Genomic DNA, 14,348 nt, shown 5'->3' on the forward strand with positions numbered 1-14,348 from the left:
GGGTGTGGGTGATGCCAGTGCTGTCCCTGTCCCCTCTGCACCTGGATGGGCACTGTCACACCTCCTGGTCTCACAGGGCTGATTGAACGAGTGCATTAAACAGAGAAAAGACACTGTCAAACCCTTTGCCACCTGGTGTTCTTCAGTTCGTGGTTTGGTCCTTCTTTCACCCAGGGAACGAGGAAATGCTCTCAGACACAAGAGTGGGAGCTGCTCCAGGCCCCAGGGGAGTTTAAAAAACCAGAGGGAAATCGGAGCAGAGTAATTCAGGGGGACACATCAAAGGTGATTTACAAGTGTAGAATCAGCTGTGAGGCACTTCACATCCCTGTGTGAATATGTAACAAAAAAAAAAAGGAAAAAAAAATCAACACTTACAAATTAGAGAATCACTAAGGTTGGAAAATGCCTCTAAGATCATCGAGTCCAACCAAATGGAAGTGCAGAATACACCAAAGAAAGGGATGTGAGGTAAGATGAGAGTTTGGTGGCCTGGAGCATGTGCTTTTCCCAGTGAAATAGAACAGAGAAAGAGTTAATTGCCCAAAAAGAAGGCAAAAATCCTGAACAGCTGACGAGCACTTTGTGCCTCTCCGGGCAGGAGGAGCCTCCAGCACAGCAGCCAGAACAGAGCTCTGAAACCCCACAGAAGCTGCAGCCCTGCGGGGCTGCAACACCAAATCTGAGTATCCGACATCCCAGATTCCCTCCTGGACCTTGGCTCTGCCCATGGACAGCCCTCAGACCATCCTCAGCTTCCTCTCCCCAGATGGACCCGGAGAAAAAACTCTGCTCTCCCACCACCACCCACAAATCCCACTGGTGACTGTGGGCTTCACACGGTGCTGAGAGACATCAGGGACAAGAACTGACCCCTAGTAAAGTGGCTGGGCCAGAGGAGACCCATCACAGGCTCCTGAACACAAAAAATGTTGGTTTTCAGCCATTATTGACCAGTTTGGGCTTTCCCTCCAGGCTGCAGATTTGTCACTGAAACTTCTGCTGGCATGTGCAACCCAAAGGGGAACTTTGTGCTGTCAGAAATGCAGCATTTCTGTTATCAAAAGTGACAAAAAAAAGAGAAAAAACTTTTTCAAGCCGAAGGAAACATTTCCTGGTGATTTATGTCACTTTGTGACTTAATCAGCTGCTCTCTAGAGCATTATAAATGTGATAGGAAGAGTTGTCATTGCTTTCTGCCTAACTGATGACAAGCTAATGAACTATTATAAGCCACAGTGAATGCAATTATGGCACAAAGCTGTGTGTTAATCCCATGACATTTTATCACAATATGCTGTAGCAACATCTGTAAACAACCCAGTGGTGCTGAACACACACGGTGGCCAGGGCTGGGGTTAAATCCCTGCCGAGCATCCTCATCCCCCTGGGCTTTGACCCTGCACAGACAGGAGCTGAGCTGAGCCCTGTGTGCCAGGGGAGCCTGCCTGAGGCTGCCCAGCACGGGGGAAGCCTCTTAGCCAGAGCTGGAGCTGAGCAGAGCCAGGCAGAGAGGAAACCACAGAGATCCAGACACTTCTGGCATGCAGAAATCCCATTGCGACTCAGGGCGCAAAGCAAACGGAACAAGTGAAAGTTCTCGCTCTCTCCCCAGCTCCCTTGAGCAACCAAAAACCCTGGAACTTGAAATTTCCTTTCAAAAACTTGACCAAAGCCCTGTGTGCTGTGAGGCACCAGCGAGGCTGGGCTCAGCAGTGCCTCTGTGCCCAGACTCTCCACCCTGGAGCTGCCACCTCGCTGTCCCTCACTTCCCGCAGTGGGATCCAGTTCTGGGGAAAGGCTTCCCTGTGTCTCCCTCTCAGACTCCATTTTGGCTCAAAAACCCACTAAAACCGGGCTGCCTTGAAAAGATCTCAGGGTAAAGCTTGGCAGGGAGCAGAACTGGGGTTTCTCCCCATCCCAGTGCTGGAAGTCTCCGCCTGGGATCTAGCTCCACAATAGGACACAGTCTGGGGACCCCAAAACCTCAGCCAGGGTGGGCAGAAGACCCCAAGCATGGGACAAGGCAGCTCTGAAAAGCTTCCCAAAGGCTTTCCTGAGTGTCCCCTGCCCAGGACATGGAGCCCCACCAGCACCAGGGGCTCCCTGAGCTCCTGAGATGTTCTGGAGGAGTTTATTGCCTGGACCTCCCCCACGGGAAACCCAGAAACTGGAGGTGCAGGATTCTTCCAGGATTGCCCTGGCTCCAGGTGCTGTAAAGGCCAGGTGAGACCCTGCCTGGTGCCAGCTGGAGCCACCTAGACCCAAAACAGCCACATAAACCCACACCAGTCCCTCTTCCTCTGTGCTCTCAACTTGCCACACTCATAACACCAGCACACAAGGGGCAGAGCAGCACAGGCAGATCCAGAGCTGGATTCAGATGGAACAGCCAGGAAGGACTCACCTGCCTGGAGCCCCCCAGCACTGAAATGCAGAGGTTTGGAACAGAGCATTTCTTTGTTCAAGCTGCCCTGAGTGAGGGGGGATCTTCCTCCCCATGGCTCTGCTCCTGCCATCAGCTGCTGCTGCTGCTGCTTCCATTAGCTTGGAGCAAAACCAGGATCTTTAACCCCTCCAGTGTGCTGCTGTGCAGCAGTGGAGTGTGCAGGCTGGGCTGCCTGATCCTACACATTGATTAAATGGATTCTGAGATGCCCTTTTCCAACGGTTCCTACCACTCCATACCCTGCAGCTCACAATTCTTTCAGCATGAGCATTTTGACCAGAGCCTGGATTCGCAGCTGGGATCAAACAACTCGGAGTAAACGCTCCAGCATCCAGGAGGTGAAGTGCTGCATCTGGACAGAGAAACTGAGGAGGTGTCACCTCACACTGTGCCACACAACTGTATTCATTTCTTTGCAGCAGCTACAAACGCACAGAAAATCAATTATTACAGCACCAGGGTCTAGAATTCCTGGGCAATGATTATTCCAAACAGTCCAGGACCGTGTGCCTTAAGGATGGTTTGGAGAGGGCTGGTGTGAAGGGAGCTCCTGGCGTGCTGCCTTCAGGCTTTGCTGCACAGTTTGCTGTGATGTTGTCAAACATGAACCTGCTACAGCACAACAAACCAAACTAAACAGACAGACACCCTCAGTCAGCAGCTGCGGCTCCGCCGCGCGCGGGGCTCCCCGCAGGAGAACTTTCTTTTTCCCCCTAGGCAGGGAAAATGTACAGTTAATAGACAGTCACTCCAAAAATCCCCTCTCTGACCCTCCAGGATACCATTTTGCAAGGTACAAATACAATTAAAGACAATACGCGGCAGAGGGATTTAATTGCATCTCTCCCCAACAACTGCCAGCATGATTGCTCTGTCAAGGAGTCGCTGGATGGAAACACTCACAGACAAGATCTCTGATTTTCCAACATGCAGACGGGAAGGGGAAATATAGATTGTCATCTCTGAAAGAGAAACAGCAAATGTTAAAGGTAGAAAAAGCTGCCTAACCAAGATGAGATGGAAACCTGAGGTCCTGAGAAAGAATATTTGATTGTACCTGTAAATGTGAGCAGTGAGAAGAAACAATTATGGGAATCAAGGGTAGTCGAGGCTACAGTTAAATAAAACAATTGGATCAGACACGAGCCCCCGCTGTGGGTCCGGTTTATCCCTGCACAATGAACGCACGCATGGGAGACGATCCAAGGCTGCCGGGAGCACACGGTGAGTGCAGCAACTCCAGCACAGCCAGGATGCCGAGCAACAAACACCTGCAAGCCCAGGAACACCAACCAGCCTCCCGGAGCCATCCCACAGAACCGTGGGGAAGATCGGAGCCGGGCTGTGCCCTGGTTTGAACCAGCTCGAAGCACACGCTGGGCTCTCAGTGCAGCATCGGGAGAATACTGAGAGCGGGGGAAAATGTTTCGACGGCAAAGGCATTTTGCCGAAGCGAGATTGTGAAAATATATGCTTCGTATCATGAAAATAAAAAGCAAAGAATGACTAAAGTAACTTCAGAAATGTGGACTTACCGGAGAGGTGGCAGCTCCTCAGCGCGGTCCCTGCTCGAGCATCAATCAGCGGCGGCAGCGATCCCGCTGCTGTTTCTATGGAGTTGGGGATGCTGGTCCCTGACTGTGCATGAGGCTACTGCAGCTGCATCCGAACAGGCTCCCGGGTCCGCACGGAGCTACAGACACCAGCAGCCCTCCCTGCTCTGCCTCGGGAATGAACCAAGCAGCAGCAATGAAGCGGCTGCAAAGCTGCGCCTATGCAGAGAGCTGCTCACAGGGCTCCCGAACACGCACACTCCTCTCTACTCCAGAGGGGCATTTTATTTACCAGGACCATCACAGAGCATAGCCACAGGCAGCTGGAGAGCCACAGATCCTCACACAATACACGAGCAGAGACACATGTCTGTAGACAGGCGATTTAATCCGTTTTTACCTCGATTTACTTGGTCGGTTTCAACCTTATTTCAATACAGTTTTACAAAGCTTCCTCTGGCAGCAAGGTTTGAACCTGATACCTCCAGGATTCGAGCCTGGTTTATCCCGGCTAAAGAGCAAATCTACTGCACGTAGCTCTGGCAGGCTCTTTCATGGGAGGAAAGGCAAGATCCATTTTGCAAGTGTATTACTCTGTGATAAAAAAGATATTTGCCCTAAGGAGCTGCTCCTCACATGTCAGGCCTCTGGAAATTCAAGCTTCAGTGATTAATATTAGCTTTGCCTGGGTGGCTTGGAGCATGTTTACTGTTATATTGACTTAAAATACACTTGAATGGCAATTCAGAAAAGTGTTATTACGCCTGGTGAGTAAATTTAAGACATGCTCATATTTCACAGGTAGTGGTTGAAAGCATCCCATAACCATGAATGGGGGTGCCATCAGTTCTCCCATTAGTCTAGCTAATCTATCAGAGGAGAGTTTTTTCCCAGAAAATACTCCAGAAGCAATTTCTCAATTAAAAAAATGATCTTTCAGCACCAAAGTTCCTGCGATTAAAAATCCTCTATTGCCCAGAAATCCCCCCCATTTTCTGCCCACAGCAGGAACACTTCTGTGCTTGGTTTAACATTTGAATAGTCTTTTCCAAGTGCCAGGAGGGTGTTCAGTGCTGTACAAGCTGTACTCTCTGCACCAGGACCTTCAAAATGAGCAGTTCACACAAGGGGCAAGGCAGTAAATGTGCTCTGAATTCTTGGGGGCTGGAACACGGCACAGCCGACACGGTGTGCTGGGGTGCAGGGATTATCAGAAGGTATCTCTGACTCTGTGTCCTCCCTCCCCAGCTGTCCTGTTCCCTCCTCTCACTTCAGCTCTCTCCTCTTGCAGCAGGAAAGAACGGGAGAGTTGTGCTGGGGTGGATCAGCGCATGAGAGAAGGTTTGAGGAGGGTTCTCACCATGCTGAGATGAACAGGGGACAACCTGCAGCCCCTCTGCACATCAACCACTGCCTCCTGCCCTGGTTCCATGGGCAGCAAAGCTTCAGACAAATGGATCATTAAGACGAAAAAAAAAAAACCAACTTAGGTTGTTTAAAGAAAGTGGCAGCACAGAAGTGCTGAAGGTAGAAATCAAACCCAGACGTTTTCTCCTGGATGTGCCTTGATCCCAGGATAAATTCCTTCCTGTTCCCAGGCACCCTCCTTAAATCAATGTCACGAGACACTGGCTCCAGACACAGAATCTTGGAATTCCAGACTGGTTTGGGTGGGAGGGAGCTTGAAGATGATCCAATTCCACCCCTGCCACAGGCAAGGACACCTCCCACTATCCCAGGCTGCTCCAAGCCCTGTCCAGCCTGGCCTTGGGCACTTCCAGGGATCCAGGGGCAGCCACAGCTGCTCTGGGCACCCTGTGCCAGGACCTGCCCACCCTCCCAGGGAACAATTCCTTCCCAATATCCCATCAAAATCTGCTCTTTTTAGTAACACTCAGCCCTGCAGGATCATTTCAGAGCAAGTCAAGCTTTCCCTTTCCCCCATATGATCTCCTGGGAAGGGCTGGCAGCCTCTGTCCCCACCCCGGCTCTGTGAGCCCAGAGGGAGCAGGACCCAGCCCAGGGAGCTCGGAGCAGGCTCTGGGGAGCCACAGGAGCACAGAACATCCTGAGCTGGCAGGGACCCACCAGGACCACTGCAGCCCAGCCCCTGGGCCAGCACAGCACCACTCTGAGCACCCTGCTTCCCAAAAACCCCCGAGGCTGCTGCAGCTCCGCTCCCATGGGTGGAGGGGATGGGAAGAGGGGACAGATCACTGTCCCCATGGTCCTGCGGGGTCCTGACTCCCCTGCTCCACAGCCAAGGACTTTGCCCTTCAGTACAGCTGCACCACAAACCCTCAGCTGCAGCCGAGAGCTCTCACTGCCCCTGCAGGGCACGGAAGGGACGAGCCCGTCCTCTTAAGGGCCATCACCTGTGCTGAATGCTGTCCCCACAGCACAGGCAGTGCCACTGCCCACAGCACGGGTGACACTCCCAGCATCCCCGCACGGCAGCTGAGGCCTGGCAGGGAAGAGAGCGATCAGATGGAGGGAGCTCCGGGGGAGAGAGGAGACAGGCACAACAAAGGATGCTGCAGCTCGCTCCATCAGTTCTATTCCTGGCATCACCACGGGCCCAACTGCAGGGAGAGCTCCCCCTCACAGCCCCACTGACAAAGCAGCACAAAACCTTCCCCAGACAAACTCCTCTTTTTTGAGGGGTTTGGCTGCGGGCAGCAGCCTGCAATCCTCCTTTGCTGGGTGTACTCGAGAGAAATGCTGCAGCTCGGCTGCTCTGCAAGGAGCAGATTCAGCTCTTACATAACCAGGGAGTAGAGGTGCATCCACTTCATCCACAGCAGCCCTTTCTCCCACTCGGTCCAGAGTGGTTTAAAAAGAATTGAATCACCGCACAAAAACTTATTCTTACATAAACTATTTAGTAGTATTTTTATAGTCGTGGGTTTTTTCCACTCTTGGATGCAGTTCAAGCCTGGTGATACCTGGCTCCACACATTCCCTGAGGATGCTGCTCCTCATCCACGCATGAAACAGCAGAAAAGACCAAACTGCCCCTGTGCTGAGCTGTGCAGGAGCAGCCTGGCTCCAGCTTTGGCAGCGCTTCCTTCAACCTGAGCTTCAGCAGGACATTCCACAAGCCAAGCTGATCCAGCCAGTAGTTAATAGATTTATCCAGGAGGCAACAAACTGCCCGAGAAGCCGGAGACTCCACACGATGATGACAAATAAGGCCAGTTTGACTCCAGCAAATCTGGCATTCGGCTGCTGGGGCTGCGCTGCCCGCACGGGGACACTCCAGCAGGAGCCAGGGCTCCTCTGCCCTGCTCCTGACACAGCACCTGCCTGCTGCCATCTGCTCACCTTCACACAGCCCCACCTTCCCCCTGCCTGCCTTTCTGAGGATGGGCTCGCTGGGTCTGAGCACGGCAGGCAGCCCAGAGCAAATCTGCTCAATGTGAGATTCAGGGTAAAATGGACAAAGCATCAGTGCAGATAATTAGATAAACATCCAGACACTGATGGGGAGGGCATCGTTCCTCTGTAACTGTGTTAGTTAACACTTGATGCAAACAGATTTTTTTTCCCCCCTTGCTGGAGCAGCTTTACAGCCAGGAATTGAGAAATATTTGTACATGTCAGGCCCAAACTGTGTCCTCAGTGCTGTCTAGACATAGAAATGGGCCCAGCTGAGCAGAGCAGAGACAACAGCCCTGGCTGTTTGTGCAGCCAGCCCAGCACAGCTCGCCCAGGGCACTGGGGCTGGCACTCAACCACAGCTCAGAGCACACAGATATTGGCCCTGCTAAAGGCAGATGAGGATGGTGTGATCCCTCCTGAACACGAGGTCCTGGACAGGCTGCACAAACAAATGCAGATCTGTCATATCAGGGTGGACAGAAGAAGAGCAGGTCAGAGTATTCAGAGTATTTCTGCTGCAGAGCCGGGAAAATGTTAATGTTGGTGCAAGGTAAAGAATTTCAAATTGATGCAATAAGTTTTCAGGCTGCTTGCTCTATTTGCAATACAGAAAGCTGCTGCACGGGATGTGATGTGTAAGGACACAGGCATCTATAAAACAAACTCATTTTAAGAAGAGAATGAAGTTACAGGTGAAGTAGGATGTGAAAGCAAGGGGTTTTTCTGGAGGTAGCAGCAAAGCAGTGCTGGAAGCATCACTGCAAACCAAGGGCTGGCAGAATCCTGGTTCCCTGGGCCCTGGGGGTGCCAGCTGCATCCCAGCAAGAGATCCTGGCAGAGAGGGGCAGGAGAAAGGGAGGGAAGGTGACACAGAAAGCTTTGACAGGGACTGGTGGGCAGCTGTGCTGCACAGGGGCTCTGCACAGTGAGCTCAGCAGAGGAGGAAAGTTTGGGAAAACTCATGCTATAAAAAACCTGTGAAATACATTGGATTTACAGATCATTGCCTACAGGAACCTTAGAAGAAGCCCTCTATGAAAATGTTGGAATACACAAACGACTTTCAGCAGGTTACTAATAACTGTAAAAGCTGTGAGATTTGGGGATTTGCTCTTTGGGACACCAGCCTGGGGTTCCAACTGCCCCAGCCAATGTCTTCTGAAGTGACAGCAGGAGTCTCTCTGGAGCAAGCAGCTGTGAGAACAGTTGTAGGGACAACAAAGAGCTGCCCCTTTGCTGCTGGAGCGGAATTCCTGCTCCTGACTCATCCCTGATGCACCAGAGTCCCTCCCTGGCTCTACAACCTGACCAGGAACAACTCAGGCAGTTCTTAGGGAAAGTAGAGCACAAGCATGAAAGTACATCAAGACCCCCTAGTGATGAACAGAAATCCATACAATCCATGTGAGTCCCTCCACTTCTGAAACCAGGATAGCACTGATCAGTTCCTGCCATCCCAGTGGCTGAAGTGGGCTCTTTACTGCTTTTTCTTGGCTTGGTTTTGTTTCATACATGACAGGAGTCTGTGTTTCTGAAACAGGAACTTTCACAGGAACTTTATCTTATGAAGCAGCCCAGAATATCCTGGCTGTGTCCCCTGAAGCCATCCCATTCCACATCAACAGGTGAGCCAAAACTTCACCATGGAGCTTGTGGAAAGGGAAGGAACCCTCCCGGAGGGGTGCCAGGACCAAGCCCTGGGTCTAACACGGGGGTCCCAAACATTTGCCTCCCGCTGGAGGGGATGGATGTCCCTCCTGCCTTCCACGAGCACCCTCCAGCAGTCGGGAGCAGGGGCCGTACCTGGCTCGGAGATAATCAGGCTCCGGTCAGAAGGCAGCAGGAGGAATTCCCTGCAGGTGTCCAGGTCCAAGCTGGGCAGGCTTTTCTTCTGGCACAGCTCGCTGAGGATGCTGATGGCCCTGCGACAGCGGCCGTCCTCCCTGGGACCGCTCATCGCCCTCTCCGCATCCTCCGCTCCTCTGCTCTCTAGGAAACTCACACTAGGAGCAGAGGGTGGGCCTGGGGCTCATCACAGGAGCAGCTTCACTCCAGTTCCATCCTCTGGGGTGGCAGCACCTGCTGGGACACGCGGAGCTGCCCCGGGGCCGCTGCTCGGAGCGGAGCCTGCAGCCCCCGGCGCTCCCTCATTGCCTCTGAGATCACAGCTCTGTTTACTGCCAAGGCTGCTCCAGACAAAGAACCTCCTACCAAACTCAGTTTCGTGCCCTCCACACGAGAGACGTATTAAAGCTGCAGCCCAGATTATTCCTTTTAACCCTTTCATTGCTGCCCTCTCTCCAGGTGCGGAGTTTCGCGTCCCAACCCTGGATTTTGCAAACAAAATAAGTGGTGAAAGCTCCTGGCTGAGGACAGCACATCACCAGAGAGGAGGAACCAGAGTGCTCCCACAAACACTGCACAAACTACTTACAACTGCCAAAGGCAGCAGGAGAAAAGCTGCAGGTTTTATTGATTTGTTTGTGCTGGTCCTAACACACCAGGCTGCAGATGGCAATAGAAATTGAGAACGCCATTCTAGCTCATAATTAGATTTTTTTTTTCCTTTTACTTTCTGCAGTATTTTTTTTTTCTGTTCCTGTTGCAATTTAGCAGGCAGGTCATGCCACGCGACAGAGCATGTATTTGACAGGCAATTGTGGAGCAGGCAATTAAAATTATGTACAGCAGGATGACTTCTCGCAGCTTGTACAAACCTAATGAGCATTGTGGAGAGCCAGGGCTGAGGCTGCACAGGTCCCTCAGCCCCGCAGCACTGCAGGGTGTGCTCAGATCGTGTTTGTGTTCCCTGTTAATGACCTGCTGGAGCACTGGGAGCTGGCACAGCCCAAGCATCCCAGGGGTGACCCCAGCACCAGGACAGCACAGGCTGCCCTGAGCGCAGAACCTGCTCCACACCCCATCCTCAGGCTGGATAATTCCTCCAGCTCTTGGGCTGGTGTGACACAGAGGGTCTGGGTGGCACCTGAGGAGCACAAAGGCATTGTCCAACATCCCTGGGAAGCTCCATCAGGGCCCTTTTGGCCACTCTGGTCCCTCCTTGGCCAGAGCAAGGTTTTTTGGACACGTCACCACCACATCCCTCCTGTTCCCACGTGGCACCTGTGTCTGGCAGAGCGACCCTCCGAGCTCTGCTTCTCCCAAAAACTTCTGTTGCCAGGGCAACGTGAGTGAAACCTTTTATTAACCCAGTAACTGGTCACAAAGAGAGCCTTTTAATTAGCCATTAGCCACCCCCAGCCTGGCCAGGGCTCCTGAGCTGCTGCTGCAGACAGGCTGAGGCAGAGCTGCACACTGAGAGCTGCTCCTGAAGGTGTTTGTCACCTGTCACCTGCAAACCAACACCAGCAGCCTCTGAGGTTTGTGCTCAATGGGGAGAGATTCAGACACTGGGAGCTGAAGCAGTAACTTACCAGAGATAAAGCTCAGGTAGAAGCTTTCATTACATTTAGATAACAAACACGCTAAACCCACCCACCCATTTATTTTTTAAGAAGCTTGAGGCTCAAATTATGCCTCAAACCTGAGATTTTGGTCCATACAACATCTGCTTGGCTGGGGAGGGATAAAGCTCCTCTTCTCTGCTCCTCTTTTCACTGCCTGCCCTGGGGCATTTGTGTCTCAGAGTCCCAAAACTTAAGGATTTGTACCCAAGGGGATGCAATGAGCCCCAGGCATCACGTCATGTCTCCAGCACAGCAACAGTTTCTGCCTGAGCCACCGAAACTGGCAACAAGAGAGGAGTTCCTGGAACATATCAGTCAAGTCTTGCATTTGAAATTTGAATTTATCTTAAAGAGATTTCAACAGACAAAAAAACACCCCAGCTAAACTCTTTGAAAAAGGTTAATGCCCAATTGAGAGCTTGTAACACAGAGATCAATAATAAAATTCAATTGTTTGGGGGAAAAAAAAGGCTAATTTCATTACAAGGGTAATACCAAGAACTTTTACTTTTAAGTTTAAAGTCACCTTGGGTCAAATATTCACCTTGATTTACATATCAGAGGATTCCAGGCTCACTGGATTCCAATAACAGAAAATCCTGCATCCATACTCTCAACAAATGTTCATTCAGGAAAAGAAAGAGAATTTTTTTACACCTTGTACTTTTGAATTTATATCTTACACACTCTCTATTGTCCAGCACAGAAAGCTGGGAAGGAGCCCGGTGGCAGCTGAAAATCCAAACACTGCTTTTCCCAAGCAGGAATTCTGGTTCCCAATTCTCCTCTCCCACAAACACACAAACACACACACACACACACACACACAGAGCAGCTGCGACACAGATTTTCCTTCTCATGTCCTGATGAGAAGCTCCCACTTTTCCCCAGGGAGCAGAGAAGTCAGATCCCATTCCCAGACCCTGCAGCCCTCAGGGCAGCCCAGCACAGCTCCTGGGCTGGCAGAGCTCCCTTTTCCAGCTGCCTCTGACTGAGCTGGTGCTTGGAGGCCAGGCTGCTCCCTAAGCTGTGTTTCCACCTCCCAGCACGAGAAGGAGAGACAATTCCCCAAACCCCAGGGACCTGGCAGAGCTGCTGGTCTCTGCAGGGGCTCAGTGGTGTTGTCTCATCCACATCCACCCTGGCATTTTTTGGGTTTCCTGTGTCTGGCAGAGCTTTTCCCTTCAGCTGCATGCCCTTGGCACTTAGGGAAGCATGGATGCCTCTTCCTTACAGGACAGCTTTTATCTCCTCCCTGCTCCTGTCCCGTGGCCTGGTGTCACACTTGGAGAGGCAGAGCCACAGTTAAACACAGCAGCAGCTGCCCCAGAAGGGCTGGGAGTGGAGTAAACTTTGGGAGAAAGTGGCTCAACAAAGAAATGAGTTACAGGCAGCACAGCAACTCTTGAATTACCTCTGAAATAATCCCTGCGGACAAGAGCATAAAATGAATGAAAACTGCAAGGAAAGAAGGAGAACTGCAGCTTGTGGCAGCTCGAGGCTGCTCAGTGAGCAGGGCAGGGAGTGGGAAAATTCCTAAAATCTGAGAGGGACAAAAGAGGATCATTCTCCCTGCAGCAAAGTAGAAGTCAAGCACCAGAGACAGCATTGCACAAATATTTGAGGAACTGGGGGGTTTCACAGCACGCTGCAATTGGATTTATGAGGGTGGTGTGCTCCAGATCTATCCATTGGAGGGGATTTATTTTAGGGCTGGAGCAACCTGGGCTGGGGGGAGATATCCCTGTCCATGGCAAGGGCTGGAAGGGGATGAGCTCTAAGATCCCTTCCAACCCAAACCTTTCCATGAGTCCATGAATGTGTGCTACTAAGTTGGAATCACAGATATATTTGTCCAGCTGAGACAGAACATGCTGTTCGTTTAATCCGCATTAGGCTCTATTTGAAGCTGATATTTTTATTTCTTAATAATAATCAAGTCTGGAGAGGGAGCAGCAGCATTTATTTGTGCCAGCTCTATCTAATAGCATGGCATTGTTTACTTTCCCAGTTAATATAATAATTGGAAACAGCTCACAAAGGATCCAGAGCTTCTTGCCAGGAAAAATGACGCGGATCTGGATCCTTTGGCAACGGCGCCGAGTCATCTGTGGATAAACACCACGTGCATTGCTGTGCCCCTCCACACACTTCTCCAGGGTGGCTGTAGGTGTGTGAACAGCGACAAATCCCAAATCTTCACCTCATCCCTGCCTGCACAGAGGGGGGATGTGCCCCTCACCTGCACAGAGGAGGAGAGCACCTGATCCTATGGAGGGAGAAATAGTTGAAGTCCAGTACAATCAGTTTAAAAAACAATTACTTTGTGCTAAGTATCAAATCTGCTGCACAGAGCAATGGCAGAAATGTAAAGGAGATGCTGGTTCCCTCCTCGTGTGTTCTGGGTCTCTCCTGGCTGTTTGTTCCTGGTGGAAACTTGGGGTTTGGGAGAAGTTATTTGATCGTAGACACTCTGCTCCTTGAATATCCAGAAAGGGAGATAGGGAGAAAAAGAGGAAGGAAAAAGGGATGGAGGGAAAAAAGAAGGGAAAATGAGAGAGAGGAAGAAGGAAGGAAGGAAGGAAGGAAGGAAGGAAGGAAGGAAGGAAGGAAGGAAGGAAGGAAGGAAGGAAGGAAGGAAGGAAGGAAGGAAGGAAGGAAGGAAGGAAGGAAGGAAGGAAGGAAGGAAGGAAGGAAGGAAGGAAGGAAGGAAGGAAGGAAGGAAGGAAGGAAGGAAGGAAGGAAGGAAGGAAGGAAGGAAGGAAGGAAGGAAGGAAGGAAGGAAGGAAGGAAGGAAGGAAGGAAGGAAGGAAGGAAGGAAGGAAGGAAGGAAGGAAGGAAGGAAGGAAGGAAGGAAGGAATCATGCTAAATTTGTAGCCTAAAATGAAAATCCCTGGGCTGTGCCACGAGCACACTCTGAGATGAGGAGTTCAGAGATAAATAACACATTTCCCTCCTGGGCACAGCCTGGGAGGAAACTGCTCAGCCCAAAGGCCACAGTGGCAGGGGGTGGCAGTCCCTGCTGCCAGCTCCTGTCCTGCAGTGCCAGCGAGGCATTCTGTGCAGGGCTGGCTTCGTGTGATTCAGGGCAAGGAAATGTGGCTCTGTGTCCTGAAAGGCTCCGATTCCAAGAGGCATCTTGGAATATGCTGTGCTGCACACAAAGCTGGAGCTGGAGCCAGGGGCTTTGGAGCTGTGTGCATCCAGGCAGGAAGAGTTCCAGAGGCAGGACTACCACCAAAAGCTCTGTCCTGGTGCTGAGACTTCCAAAATACATTTTATTGACCTGGGATCTTTGCACATCCTCAAGGTGAAGAGTCGGAGCCTGACTTGGCAGGGCTGGAAGCTCTAAAAATCCATTTCTGCTCCGGCAGCATCAGATGGCTGCTGATATCAGCTGAGCTGGGATCAGGGAGGTGAGGATGAGCTGTGCTCAAAGCCATTGTCCAGAGAGCTCAGGGAGTCTGACCTTCCACAGCTGCCTTTAACACAAGCTA

At 51.4% G+C, this 14,348-nt stretch overlaps 1 protein-coding gene across 1 annotated transcript in view; it reads right to left on the reverse strand.

The window, feature by feature from the left end:
* SYT6 (synaptotagmin 6) overlaps positions 1 to 9,340 on the reverse strand; it is a 35,458-nt gene extending 26,118 nt beyond the window's left edge. The window contains exon 1 of the mRNA XM_062509824.1: positions 9,187 to 9,340. Within this exon, the coding sequence (XP_062365808.1) occupies positions 9,187 to 9,340 (154 nt within the window). The remainder of the gene's footprint in view (positions 1 to 9,186) is intronic.
* Between the last annotated feature and the right edge of the window lie 5,008 nt (positions 9,341 to 14,348).

The sequence above is a fragment of the Cinclus cinclus genome, chromosome 27 (genome assembly GCF_963662255.1).
Source record: "Cinclus cinclus chromosome 27, bCinCin1.1, whole genome shotgun sequence".
In the NCBI taxonomy this organism is placed as follows: domain Eukaryota; kingdom Metazoa; phylum Chordata; class Aves; order Passeriformes; family Cinclidae; genus Cinclus; species Cinclus cinclus.